The 13,671-nt window shown below is 46.6% G+C and overlaps 1 protein-coding gene across 4 annotated transcripts in view; it reads right to left on the reverse strand.

Moving 5' to 3' along the window:
* The window catches only part of LOC132395766 (peptidyl-prolyl cis-trans isomerase FKBP5-like), a 291,454-nt gene that overhangs the window by 102,212 nt on the left and 175,571 nt on the right, over positions 1 to 13,671 (reverse strand). For all 4 annotated transcript variants that reach the window (XM_059972767.1, XM_059972769.1, XM_059972770.1 and 1 more), the window contains one exon: positions 9,261 to 9,417. In XM_059972767.1, coding sequence (XP_059828750.1) covers positions 9,261 to 9,417 — 157 coding nt within the window. The remainder of the gene's footprint in view (positions 1 to 9,260; positions 9,418 to 13,671) is intronic.

The following is a 13,671-nucleotide window of genomic DNA, read 5'->3' on the forward strand; positions in this document are numbered from 1 at the left end:
TGGACAATGGAGGGAGATCAGTGGGGAATGAGCAATGGAGGGAGATCAGTGTGGAATGGACAATGCAGGGAGATCAGTGGTGAATGGGAAATGGAGGGAGATCAGTGGGGAATGAGCAATTGAGGGAGATCAGTGGGGAATGGACATTGGAGGGAGGTCAGTGGGGGATGAGCAATGGAGGGAGATCAGTGGGGAATGGAAAATGGAGGGATGTCAGTGGGGAATGGACCATGGAGGGAGATCAGTGGGGAATGGACAATGCAGGGAGATCAGTGGGGAATGGACAAAGGAGGCAGATCAGTGGAGAATGAGCAAAGGAGGGAGATCAGTGGGGAATGGACAATGGAGGAAGATCAGTGGGGAATGGACAATGGAGGGAGATCAGTGGGGAATGGACTGGAGGGAGATCAGTAAGGAATGGACAATAGAGGGAGATCAGTGGGGTCTGAGCATTGGAGGGAGATCAGTGGGGAATGAGCAATGGAGGGAGATCAGTGGGGAATGCACAATGTAGGGAGATCAGTGGGGAATGCACAATGTAGGGAGATCAGTAGGGAATGGACAATGGAAGGAGGTCAGTGGGGAAAGAGCAATGGAGGGAGATCAGTGTGGAATGGACAATGGAGGGAAGTCAGTCGGGGATGAGCAATTGAAGGAGGTCAGTGGGGAATTAGCAATGGAGGGAGATCAGTGGGGAATGGACAATAGAGGGAGATCAGTGGGGTCTGAGCATTGGAGGGAGATCAGTGGGGCTTGGACAATGGAGGGAGATCAGTGCGAAATGGACAATGGAAGGGGATCAGTGGGGGATGGACAATGGAGGGAGATCAGAGGGGATTGAGTAATTGAGGGAGATCAGTGAGTAATGAGCAATGGAGGGAGATCAGTGGGGAATGAGCAATGTAGGGAGATCAGTGAGGAATGAGCAATGGAGGGAGATCAGTTGGGAATGAGCAATGGAGGGAGATCAGTGGGGAATTGACAATGGAGGGAGATCAGTGGGGAATGGACAATGGAGGGAGATCAGTGGGGAATGGACTGGAGGGAGATCAGTAAGGAATGGACAATAGAGGGAGATCAGTGGGGTCTGAGCATTGGAGGGAGATCAGTGGGGAATGGACAATGGAGGGAGATCAGTGCGAAATGGACAATGGAAGGGGATCAGTGGGGGATGGACAATGGAGGGAGATCAGTGGGGAATGGACAATGGAAGGAGGACAGTGGGGAATGAGCAATGGAGGGAGATCAGTGGGGAATGAGCAATGGAGGGAGATCAGTGGGGAATGGACAATGTAGGGTGATCAGTAGGGAATGGACAATGGAAGGAGGTCAGTGGGGGATGAGCAATGGAAGGAGGTCAGTGGGGAATGGACATTGGAGGGAGATCAGTGGGGAATGGACAATGCAGGGAGATCAGTGGGTAATGAGAAATGGAGGGAGATCAGTGGGGAATGGACAATGGAGGGAGATCAGTGGGGAATGGACAATGGAGGGAGATCAGTGGGGAATGAGCAATGGAGGGAGATCAGTAGGGAATGAACAATGCAGGGAGTTCTGTGGGGAATGGACAATGGAGGGAGATCAGTGGGGAATGAGCAATGGAGGGAGATCAGTGTGGAATGGACAATGCAGGGAGATCAGTGGTGAATGGGAAATGGAGGGAGATCAGTGGGGAATGAGCAATTGAGGGAGATCAGTGGGGAATGGACATTGGAGGGAGGTCAGTGGGGGATGAGCAATGGAGGGAGATCAGTGGGGTATGGACAATGGAGGGATGTCTGTGGGGAATGGACCATGGAGGGAGATCAGTGGGGAATGGATAATGCAGGGAGATCAGTGGGGAATGGACAAAGGAGGCAGATCAGTGGGGAATGAGCAATGGAGGGAGATCAGTGGGGAATGGACAATGGAGGGAGATCAGTGGGGAATGGACAATGGAGGGAGATCAGTGGGGAATGAGCAATGGAAGGAGGTCAGTGGGGAATGAGCATTGGCAGGAGATCAGTGGGGAATGAGCAATGGAGGGAGATCAGTGTGGAATGGACAATGGAGGGAAGTCAGTCGGGGATGAGCAATTGAAGGAGGTCAGTGGGGAATTAGCAATGGAGGGAGATCAGTGGGGAATGGACAATAGAGGGAGATCAGTGGGGTCTGAGCATTGGAGGGAGATCAGTGGGGCTTGGACAATGGAGGGAGATCAGTGCGAAATGGACAATGGAAGGGGATCAGTGGGGGATGGACAATGGAGGGAGATCAGAGGGGATTGAGTAATTGAGGGAGATCAGTGAGTAATGAGCAATGGAGGGAGATCAGTGGGGAATGAGCAATGTAGGGAGATCAGTGAGGAATGAGCAATGGAGGGAGATCAGTTGGGAATGAGCAATGGAGGGAGATCAGTGGGGAATTGACAATGGAGGGAGATCAGTGGGGAATGGACAATGGAGGGAGATCAGTGGGGAATGGACTGGAGGGAGATCAGTAAGGAATGGACAATAGAGGGAGATCAGTGGGGTCTGAGCATTGGAGGGAGATCAGTGGGGAATGGACAATGGAGGGAGATCAGTGCGAAATGGACAATGGAAGGGGATCAGTGGGGGATGGACAATGGAGGGAGATCAGTGGGGAATGGACAATGGAAGGAGGACAGTGGGGAATGAGCAATGGAGGGAGATCAGTGGGGAATGAGCAATGGAGGGAGATCAGTGGGGAATGGACAATGTAGGGTGATCAGTAGGGAATGGACAATGGAAGGAGGTCAGTGGGGGATGAGCAATGGAAGGAGGTCAGTGGGGAATGGACATTGGAGGGAGATCAGTGGGGAATGGACAATGCAGGGAGATCAGTGGGTAATGAGAAATGGAGGGAGATCAGTGGGGAATGGACAATGGAGGGAGATCAGTGGGGAATGGACAATGGAGGGAGATCAGTGGGGAATGAGCAATGGAGGGAGATCAGTAGGGAATGGACAATGCAGGGAGTTCTGTGGGGAATGGACAATGGAGGGAGATCAGTGGGGAATGAGCAATGGAGGGAGATCAGTGTGGAATGGACAATGCAGGGAGATCAGTGGTGAATGGGAAATGGAGGGAGATCAGTGGGGAATGAGCAATTGAGGGAGATCAGTGGGGAATGGACATTGGAGGGAGGTCAGTGGGGGATGAGCAATGGAGGGAGATCAGTGGGGTATGGACAATGGAGGGATGTCTGTGGGGAATGGACCATGGAGGGAGATCAGTGGGGAATGGATAATGCAGGGAGATCAGTGGGGAATGGACAAAGGAGGCAGATCAGTGGGGAATGAGCAATGGAGGGAGATCAGTGGGGAATGGACAATGGAGGGAGATCAGTGGGGAATGGACAATGGAGGGAGATCAGTGGGGAATGAGCAATGGAAGGAGGTCAGTGGGGAATGAGCATTGGCAGGAGATCAGTGGGGAATGGACAATGGAGGGAGATCAGTGGGGAATGAGCAATGGAGGGAGATCAGTGGGGAATGGACAATGGAGGGAGATCAGTGGGGAATGAGCAATGGTGGGAGATCAGTGGGGAATGGAGAATGGAAGGAGGTCACTGGGGAATGAGCAATGGAGGGAGATCAGTGGGGAATGGACAATGGTGGGAGGTCAGTGGGGAATGGAGAATGGTAGGAGGTCACTGGGGAATAAGCAATGGAGGGAGATCAGTGAGGAATGGACAATGGAGGGAGGTCAGTGGGGGATGCGCAATGGAAGGAGGTCAGTGGGGAATGGACATTGGAGGGAGATCAGTAAGGAATGGACAATAGAGGGAGATCAGTGGGGACTGAGCAATGGAGAGAGATCAGTAGGGAATGGAAAATGGAGGGAGATCAGTGGGGAATGATCAATGGACGGAGATCAGTGCGGAATGGACAATGCAGGGAGATCAGTGGTGAATGGGCAATGGAGGGAGATCAGTGGGGAATTGACAATGGAGGGAGATCAGTGGGGAATGGACAATGGAGGGAGATCAGTGGGGAATGGACTGGAGGGAGATCAGTAAGGAATGGACAATAGAGGGAGATCAGTGGGGTCTGAGCATTGGAGGGAGATCAGTGGGGAATGGACAATGGAGGGAGATCAGTGCGAAATGGACAATGGAAGGGGATCAGTGGGGGATGGACAATGGAGGGAGATCAGTGGGGAATGGACAATGGAAGGAGGACAGTGGGGAATGAGCAATGGAGGGAAATCAGTGGGGAATGAGCAATGGAGGGAGATCAGTGGGGAATGGACAATGTAGGGTGATCAGTAGGGAATGGACAATGGAAGGAGGTCAGTGGGGGATGAGCAATGGAAGGAGGTCAGTGGGGAATGGACATTGGAGGGAGATCAGTGGGGAATGGACAATGCAGGGAGATCAGTGGGTAATGAGAAATGGAGGGAGATCAGTGGGGAATGGACAATGGAGGGAGATCAGTGGGGAATGGACAATGGAGGGAGATCAGTGGGGAATGAGCAATGGAGGGAGATCAGTAGGGAATGGACAATGCAGGGAGTTCTGTGGGGAATGGACAATGGAGGGAGATCAGTGGGGAATGAGCAATGGAGGGAGATCAGTGTGGAATGGACAATGCAGGGAGATCAGTGGTGAATGGGAAATGGAGGGAGATCAGTGGGGAATGAGCAATTGAGGGAGATCAGTGGGGAATGGACATTGGAGGGAGGTCAGTGGGGGATGAGCAATGGAGGGAGATCAGTGGGGTATGGACAATGGAGGGATGTCTGTGGGGAATGGACCATGGAGGGAGATCAGTGGGGAATGGATAATGCAGGGAGATCAGTGGGGAATGGACAAAGGAGGCAGATCAGTGGGGAATGAGCAATGGAGGGAGATCAGTGGGGAATGGACAATGGAGGGAGATCAGTGGGGAATGGACAATGGAGGGAGATCAGTGGGGAATGAGCAATGGAAGGAGGTCAGTGGGGAATGAGCATTGGCAGGAGATCAGTGGGGAATGGACAATGGAGGGAGATCAGTGGGGAATGAGCAATGGAGGGAGATCAGTGGGGAATGGACAATGGAGGGAGATCAGTGGGGAATGAGCAATGGTGGGAGATCAGTGGGGAATGGAGAATGGAAGGAGGTCACTGGGGAATGAGCAATGGAGGGAGATCAGTGGGGAATGGACAATGGAGGGAGGTCAGTGGGGAATGGAGAATGGTAGGAGGTCACTGGGGAATAAGCAATGGAGGGAGATCAGTGAGGAATGGACAATGGAGGGAGGTCAGTGGGGGATGCGCAATGGAAGGAGGTCAGTGGGGAATGGACATTGGAGGGAGATCAGTAAGGAATGGACAATAGAGGGAGATCAGTGGGGACTGAGCAATGGAGAGAGATCAGTAGGGAATGGAAAATGGAGGGAGATCAGTGGGGAATGATCAATGGACGGAGATCAGTGCGGAATGGACAATGCAGGGAGATCTGTGGTGAATGGGCAATGGAGGGAGATCAGTGGGGAATGAGCAATTGAGGGAGATCAGTGGGGAATGGACATTGGAGGGAGGTCAGTGGGGGATGAGCAATGGTGGGAGATCAGTGGGGAATGGACAATGGAGGGATGTCAGTGGGGAATGGACCATGGAGGGAGATCAGTGGGGAATGGACAATGCAGGGAGATCAGTGGGGAATGGACAATGGAGGCAGATCAGTGGGGACTGAGCAATGGAGGGAGATCAGTGGGGAATGGACAATGGAGTGAGATCAGTAGGGAATGGACAATGGAGGGAGGTCAGTGGGGAATGAGCAATGGAGGGAGATCAGTGGGGAATGAGCATTGGAGTGAGATCAGTGGGGAATGGACAATGGAGGGAGATCAGTGGGGAATGGACAATGGAAGATCAGTGAGGGATGGACAATGGAGGGAGATCAGAGGGGATTTAGCAATGGAGGGGGATCAGTGAGTAATGAGCAATGGAGGGAGATCAGTGGGGAATGTGCAATGGAGGGAGATCAGTGAGGAATGAGCAATGGAGGGAGATCAGTGGGGAATGGACAATGGAGGGAGATATGTGTGGAATGAGCAATGGAGGGGGATCAGTGGGCAATGAGCAATGGAGGGAGATCAGTGAGCAATGAGCAATGGTGGGAGTTCAGTGGGGAATCACTGCGGAAACCAGTAGGTTGGGGGTGGGGGAGGAAAGATGAGCTTGGTGTTGGGATCCCATTGATGATGGTGGATGTTACGGAGAATTATGTGCTGAACGCGGAGTCTGGTGGGGGGTTGGTGAGGACAGGGGTATCTACCCCTGCTGGGGTGGCCAGATCAAGAGTGTGTGAAGTGTCAGGGATGCATTTAGGAAGGGACTGAACCAGGCGGGATAAAACAGAGTCTAGTTGTGCTTATATGAGTTCAGTGGGGCAGGAACAAGCAGAAACAGTGGGGCTACCTGGATAGGCTGGTTTATAACTTCACACACTTTTTAAAATGACTTCAACTTCCCTGGTGCAGATAATTTTATTTGCACTATGGATGTCCAGCCCCTATACACTTCCATTCCCCACCAGGAAGGTCTCAAAGCTCTCGGTTTCTTTCTGGACACCAGACCCAACCAGTTCCCCTCCACCAGCACTCTGTTTGATCTGGCAGAACTTGTTCTCACTCTCAATAACTTCTCCTTCAGCTCCTCCCACTTCCTTCAGACAAAAGGGGTAGCCAAGGGCATCCAGATGGGTCCCAGCTATGGCTGCCTGTTTGTCGGCTACGTGGAGCAGTCTACGCTCCAAGCCTACACTGGTGACCATCTCACACTCTTCCTACACAATGGCTTCCTGCACCCGTGCTGAACTTGTCGACTTTGCCTCCAACTGTCACCTTGCCCTCAAATTCACCTGGTCCATTTCCGACACCTCCCTTCCCTTCCTTGATCTGACTGTCTCCATCTCTGAAGCCAACTTGTCTACTGATGTCTATTACGGACCCACTGACCCTTACAGCTACCTGGACTATTCCTCTTCCCACCCTGTTACTTGTGAAAATGCCATCCACTTCTCTCAATTCCTCTGTCTCTGCTGAACCTGCTCATAGCATGATGCTTCCCCATCCTTTTTACCTCCCTCACCTTTTTTCATCACCTGCTTCTGGGTTCCTCCCCCTTTTCTTTCTTCCTTGGCCGTTTGTCCTCTCCTTTCAGCTTCCCCCTTCTCCAGCTCTATACCTCTTTCACTAATTGACTTCCCAACTTTTACTTCACTTATCATCTTTGTTTCTTCCTCCCCTCCCCTCACCTTCTTACTCTGACTCCTCATCTTTTTTCCCACCAGTGCTGATAAAGGGTCTCGGCCTGAAATGTTGTTTGTACTCTTTTCCATTGATGCTGCCTGGCCTGCTGAGTTCCTCCAGCATTTTCTGTGTGTTGCTCGGATTTCCAGCAACTGCAGATTTTCTCATGTTTGTCTTTAGTTAAGCTTTTAGTGTTTATACCTCTCTCTTTTGATAGTTAAAAATTGTGAAGTGTTCAAGGACGCTTTGCATTAAAAAACATAATATAATGGAGTATTGTTGTCATTGTCAGTACATCCCATTTACCATGCTCTTCTCTCTGAGCTCAGAGACTTGACCACATTGACACTGCACTGACTCCAGTCCAGTGCACATGTGGACTTGGCCTTTGGATGAGGTTGGGGAACAGGTCCACGTGTTTTTTCAGATGCGTTTGGAGCAGAAAGTTGGGGTCTCTAGTCACCCTCCCTCAGTTGAGAAAGTGCTAAATTAATTCTGTAACGTTCTCCTTCGCGTGTCACGAACGCCGAATTTAACGTCGAGATAAACCACAGTTAATAAGAACCAGATCGCAGCAAGATTAACCATTTACTGTTCACTCTTCACATTAACATATGGTGAAAACTGTTGATAAAACAATACAAGATTGATACAGTATTTGTTCCTTCCTTAATATCACATTTCAAGTGTAAATACTTGCAAAGGTGACTATAACTGCATTACACTAAGGTGCAGTATACAGGGAGAGTTTACCTGCTCCATTGACTACTTTAAATACACTTCCATGCAAACTATCCGCGACTCTTTAACTAACGAAAGCCATAAACATTATCTACCGTCGTTACTTCTAACAGGATCGGCATTAACATCTTAGTTCAACATATCGATTATCTATTAACTTACAGCGTTGCTCTCACTGTGATTTCTCATGCCTGCAAAACTGCTTCTGCTCAGGTGAGCCTCGTGGTAAGCCCCTACCCTCGCGCTAATTTCGAACCGGTACTTTCCCACAAGACGCGGCGAAACCGGATGTGACGTCATCGCATGCCGATATATTTTACATGCAATGAATATACTTTAAACACTTCTAATTCTAACTAGAAAATACTATCGAATGAATTACTAAGCGAAAATATTATAAACTAAATAACTGTCGTAAAGACAGCACAAATTCATTGCTTCTTGTTGGTGATTCATAAATGCTACACTTACAATTGCAGGGTTTTAACAAAGGCCATATCAATGGGACATGTTTTCAGATGTTTTCAAAGGTTTTGGCTTCCTCATGGGAAATCAAGACAAAGACATTTCGAAGGGGCATGACAACAGAGAGATGGAACTATGCTGTGTCTTTCTGCCCCACAGCTCCAGAAACCAGGGTTCGATCCTGACCTTGGGATCAGTCTGCGTAGAACTTACACATTCGCTCCATGATCACATGGATTTCCTCGAGAGCGGAAGTTTTTATACCCTACCATTAACCGAGGAGTTTGTGGACCCCAGATTGGGAGCCCTTGCTCCAGGTGCTCCGGTTTCCTCCCACATCCAAAAGATGTGCTGGTTCATTGGCCACTGTCCGCTGCCACTGGTGTATGGGCAAGTGGTACAATTTGGTGGAAGATGATGGGGGTATGAGGAAAATAATGGATTAATCTTTATCTATAATGCAGACTGGGCAGGTGAGGTGTGCAGTGAGATCCATCGGCCAGGGAGGCGGTTCTATAACACCCGTGGAGAGTGAAGGGCACAACAAGGCACAGGAGATGTCATGGTCATCCACTGCATCTAAGGAAGACTACTCACACCACTGGACTCAGACTTCTGAGTTTGAGAGAGTAGAATCACCCAATGCAACGGCTTTTCCACTTTAAAAACTCGCCCGCACAGATATCCTGTCATCATTGGACCCGATGACAGGAACCACAATGGATTAAAGTAGGACACAGTGGTTTGATGGGGCTGTTTCTGAGCCGTATACCCTTATGTCTATGATTTTCCAATTAGTACGCTGTGCACTTACTTTGGCTTCAGATGAAGAATGCAATGCTCTCCTCTCTGCATTTTCTCTAAGGCTTTGTCCACTCCTATGGGAATATCGTGATCTTCCCCTTCTCCAACCACAAATTTAACCTCACGCTGGTCAAACAAGGCACCATCACACCATCCTTCCACATAAACTGCAGGGAGCAAAAGAATAGATTGTAGAAATAACGTTGCATCTGTTTCTTCTTGAGAATTCTTCATGATAAAAAATTGTCATTACATTCAACACAGGTTGCTGTGTAGTTTTTATTTAATTCCACAGGGATGTTGTGGATCAGCCTGCTTAGGGTTGGACAGTTAAAGTTAGCTGAAGGATGAAAATAAATTTTTTAGTTCTAACAAATCTTTATTGATTTGAAACATCCGATTCCTTTCCCTTTCCCTGTGCCCAAGGATTTCCAGAATCTGTGTTTATTATGGAGTTTTAGCTTTACCAGTTTTATTTGTTTGATTTTTGAAAGGACAGCTTTACAATCTGTAACAACTCTCTAATCTCCTTGCAGGGGAGAAAGTGAGCTGGAAGTTATTTAAGCCAAGCATTCGGGGATACGATTCAACAAAAAGGTTTTAAAGTTATGATGCAAAATTCAGCAACCACTACCACCTGTAGATTCCCCTCCAAGTCACAGATATTCCTGACCTTCACTATTCACCACATTTCTTTTGTTCTTGCTGGGTCTAAATCTGGATTCTCCCTCCCCAGCAGCAGCTCACAACCTCCAGCTCAAGGCCAATTATGCTGACATATCCTCCAAAACAAATAAATAAAAGCGTTAAATAGATCATTGTAAATGAAACAAGCTTACAGACACCGAATACCTTCAGAAAAAATATATTAGACAATTTTTTTCAAAAATATTGCTTCTTCAGAATTTTTCTGTGGTTATGATAGACAGATGGAAGGTGAATACCAATATAACTCAGCCTTCTTGTATCACATAGGAATTTAGAGAAACAAGAAATTAACTTTTATTGAATATAATGCGTTTAATTGTACAACAGTGCTGATGCTTTGGAATAGTTTAACTGAGCTAAATACGTTTTGTTGATGATTTTCATTTGTACTCAGTGTCTGAGGCTTCTCGCTTTAGTCTCCAACAATAATCAGCCAGCATTGATGGATTCCATTTGCCCTGATACCAATTCACCATGATTACAATGTCCTGGTGAAACATTTCATCAATTTTGTCACTGACAGTGCCAAGATTTGCAGGGAAGAAGTCTTAATGGAAATGCAAATTGTCAGGATGGAGGATGGAACTCCCAGGACTGGACAACATCTATTCCAGCAGACTCAGGAGGAAAGCAATCAGCATAACCAAAGACACCGCACACCCCGGCCACTCCCTGTTTGACCCGCTGCCGTCCAACAAAAGGTTCAGGACACTAAAAGCCAGAACAAATAGACTGAGGAACAGCTTCTACCCCAGAGCTCCAACACACCACTCCCACAGAACAATGACTGAAACTGTGAGCACACACAAGGACTCAAATACTTGCACTAATGGCACTTTGTGCATTACTGTGATATTCTGGTGCTGCTGCAACTTATTTTCTGTTACTTATTTATTTAATACTGTTTTTCTATCACTGTTTTGTTTTTATCTACCACTTTGTTTGATTGCCTGAGAGGAAGCCAAACAGAGTTTAATTGTATCTATGTATAATGACAATAAAGATCTTTCAATTCAATTCAAATGCAGAAAATGAATCTTCGGTGACTTGTTTCAATTCATGGTTTTGTACGGTTAAAACATTGTATGCCGCACACACTTTGGTGATAAGTATTTGCTAAGAAAATTTTCAACAATGTCCTTGAATACCTTCCACACAATTTTCTCCAATCCAACTAGAAGTTCTTCGAATTGGATGACATTGACGACCAGTTTGATTTGTGGACCAACAAAAATGTCTTCTTTAACATTAGCATCAATTCTCATTAAATTATGAATTGAATGGTGCGTGATAGGAAAATTTCATGGTGATTTCAGCCCAAAATCAATAATATACACCCAAAGGTATTCAGGAAGTAAAATCTTTGCTGTCCAGTGCTACCTTTGGAAAAACTATTAACCTGCATAGACTATTTCAGAAGTTGATAATTAGCACCCAGGTTTGCTATACACACTATATGTACAGCAATGACACTCACAACACATCCGTACAGGTCAGCACAACCACAGTGACACAAATCCTGCTTTCTTTTATGCCCTGCTTTAGGATCAAGGTTCACATCCTTCATTCTGGTTTCATAGCTTCTGCTGTGGCTAGTGCAGGGGTGGGCAAACTTTTTGACTTGTGGGCCACAAAGGGTTCTAAAATTTGACAGTGGGGCCGGACCAGGAGCAGATGGATGGAGTGTTTTGGTAATACACCTCATAAGAGAAAATAAAATATCATGGGATATGGAGAAAACATGTGCTTTAATTTCAATTGAAAATGAACAAATGCTTTACAACAAAACATCTGTCTTTGAAGTCCCATGGTATTTAGCTATTTATTGAAATGACTTTTAAAACACTGAAAATTAAATGAATAAAATAGCTTTTTTTAATAGTAACAGTTATTATTTTAAGGCACTGAAAATTCTGTTATCCTTCAAGATATTATCATCATCACTCTCCTCCTGATTTATTTATCCAGTCTTTATTTCAAAAACGGTAGGAGATGCAGGTCTACTTGTCCTGCTCCTTCTTATTCAATTGTCCCCTGTGCCAAAACTCAACAACGACCAGCACAAAGACAGAACAATGACAACGCGCCAGTATGCGGAGCGCGTTATTTGATCTGGAGCGCATTTTTTATTTTGAGAACGTACGTGCACCTGCGCACTACTCATGTCCATCACTTAACAGAAATGACATATAACATGTAAGGCTTATTGAAAAAAATATTTTCAAATGCATTTTTTACATAGCACAACGAAGAAACTTATTTTTAATTTCAGTGGGAACAGAGTTGTTGGTCTCCCTTTTTAGCCAGCGCATCAAAGTCTGGATTTAGTTTTGTTGTGGCGATTCTCAGGATGGATCTGAGGTGTTGGTCAGTTAACTTGGATTTGTGGCTGGCTTTGTTGATGTTCATGACGCTGAACGCCTGTTCACACAAATAGGTCGAGCCGAACAAAGAGTAAAGCGCAAATGTGGAGTAATACGCTGCACCTCAACAAAGGTCAATGTATATAGAGTGCGTCATCTATTGGGAAAACGCCAGAATTGCGGGGAAAAAACGTTAACAAGGTTTATTAATATAATTTCATCAAGTTCTGCGGGCCGCATATGGCCTGCGGGCCGTAGTTTGCCCATGCCTGGGCTAGAGACATAAATATGGTGTTGGGTGTCGAATAGTTACTCTCCTTGCAGTTTAACTTTCCTGTACTTGCTTGTATCTAATCAGTTCTATACATGTAATTGTGCAGCAGATTTTCCAGTAATCATAGTACAGTTGCTTCTGTATTTTTCTAGAAACTTCAGTTTTCAGTAGCAGGGGTCATGCCATTTGAATCCAGTTATTTTATTTCTTCATTGGAATCACTAAAACTCTTGTAATTTCTAGCCTCAGTATAAGATGACCATGACTGCTTTTTGTCCTTTTCTTCTCTCAGCTCTCTCGTCCCCCATTCTTTCAACATTTAATAAAACAGCCATAAGCAACAAGTTTTATGTCCCATTCGTGACTTCTGAGGAACCTTTGGATCCCAAACGTATCAGGATCCAACAGTGTGAACTGCAGACTCGTCCTCAGCTGTGTGATGGCGTGGTTTGAGAAGTGACTCACACAGAGCTGAATACTCCCGGTGCAAGGACTCTGGGTTCTCATGCTACCCCCAGCTTCATCTGCATTTTGATTAGTCATGGGCTAGACGTTCCTGGGAATCAGTTAGCGTAGATCCACTCTGCCATGATAGTTGTCAATGTTATAGCACAACAGGTTATAACTGGTTTCAAAGTACTGATTTTAACAGGTTTTTCCATTTGCAATTAACTATAACCAATGTGGGGTCCAAGTAATGCAAATATCATTCCCTAATCCACCATTCACATTATGGAACAAGCATTAATGCAGACCTACCCATACTCTCAGTGCCACATTCACTCATTCACTATCGATTTAAAATACCATCTCCTGTGGGTGAATCCCAAAGCTGAGGTAGACATGTTGTGGGGATTTCCTTGGACAGGATTTTACAGTTTAAAAAAAATCTTTAATCTGGGTTGTCTTCAGAACCTACTCATTCTGAGCACAAAACAGAGACTGCAAATTTGGTTTACAAGTTGTGAGACCTCAGAATGGCTAAAGTAAGTCAAAAGTGAGCTGAGACAGCAGTAAGTTTGTAGCGTGCCTCTCTGTGCAGTGATTCAGAAATGATACTCAATTTAGATTGCACA

Source organism: Hypanus sabinus, chromosome 6 (genome assembly GCF_030144855.1).
Source record: "Hypanus sabinus isolate sHypSab1 chromosome 6, sHypSab1.hap1, whole genome shotgun sequence".
Taxonomy (NCBI): domain Eukaryota; kingdom Metazoa; phylum Chordata; class Chondrichthyes; order Myliobatiformes; family Dasyatidae; genus Hypanus; species Hypanus sabinus.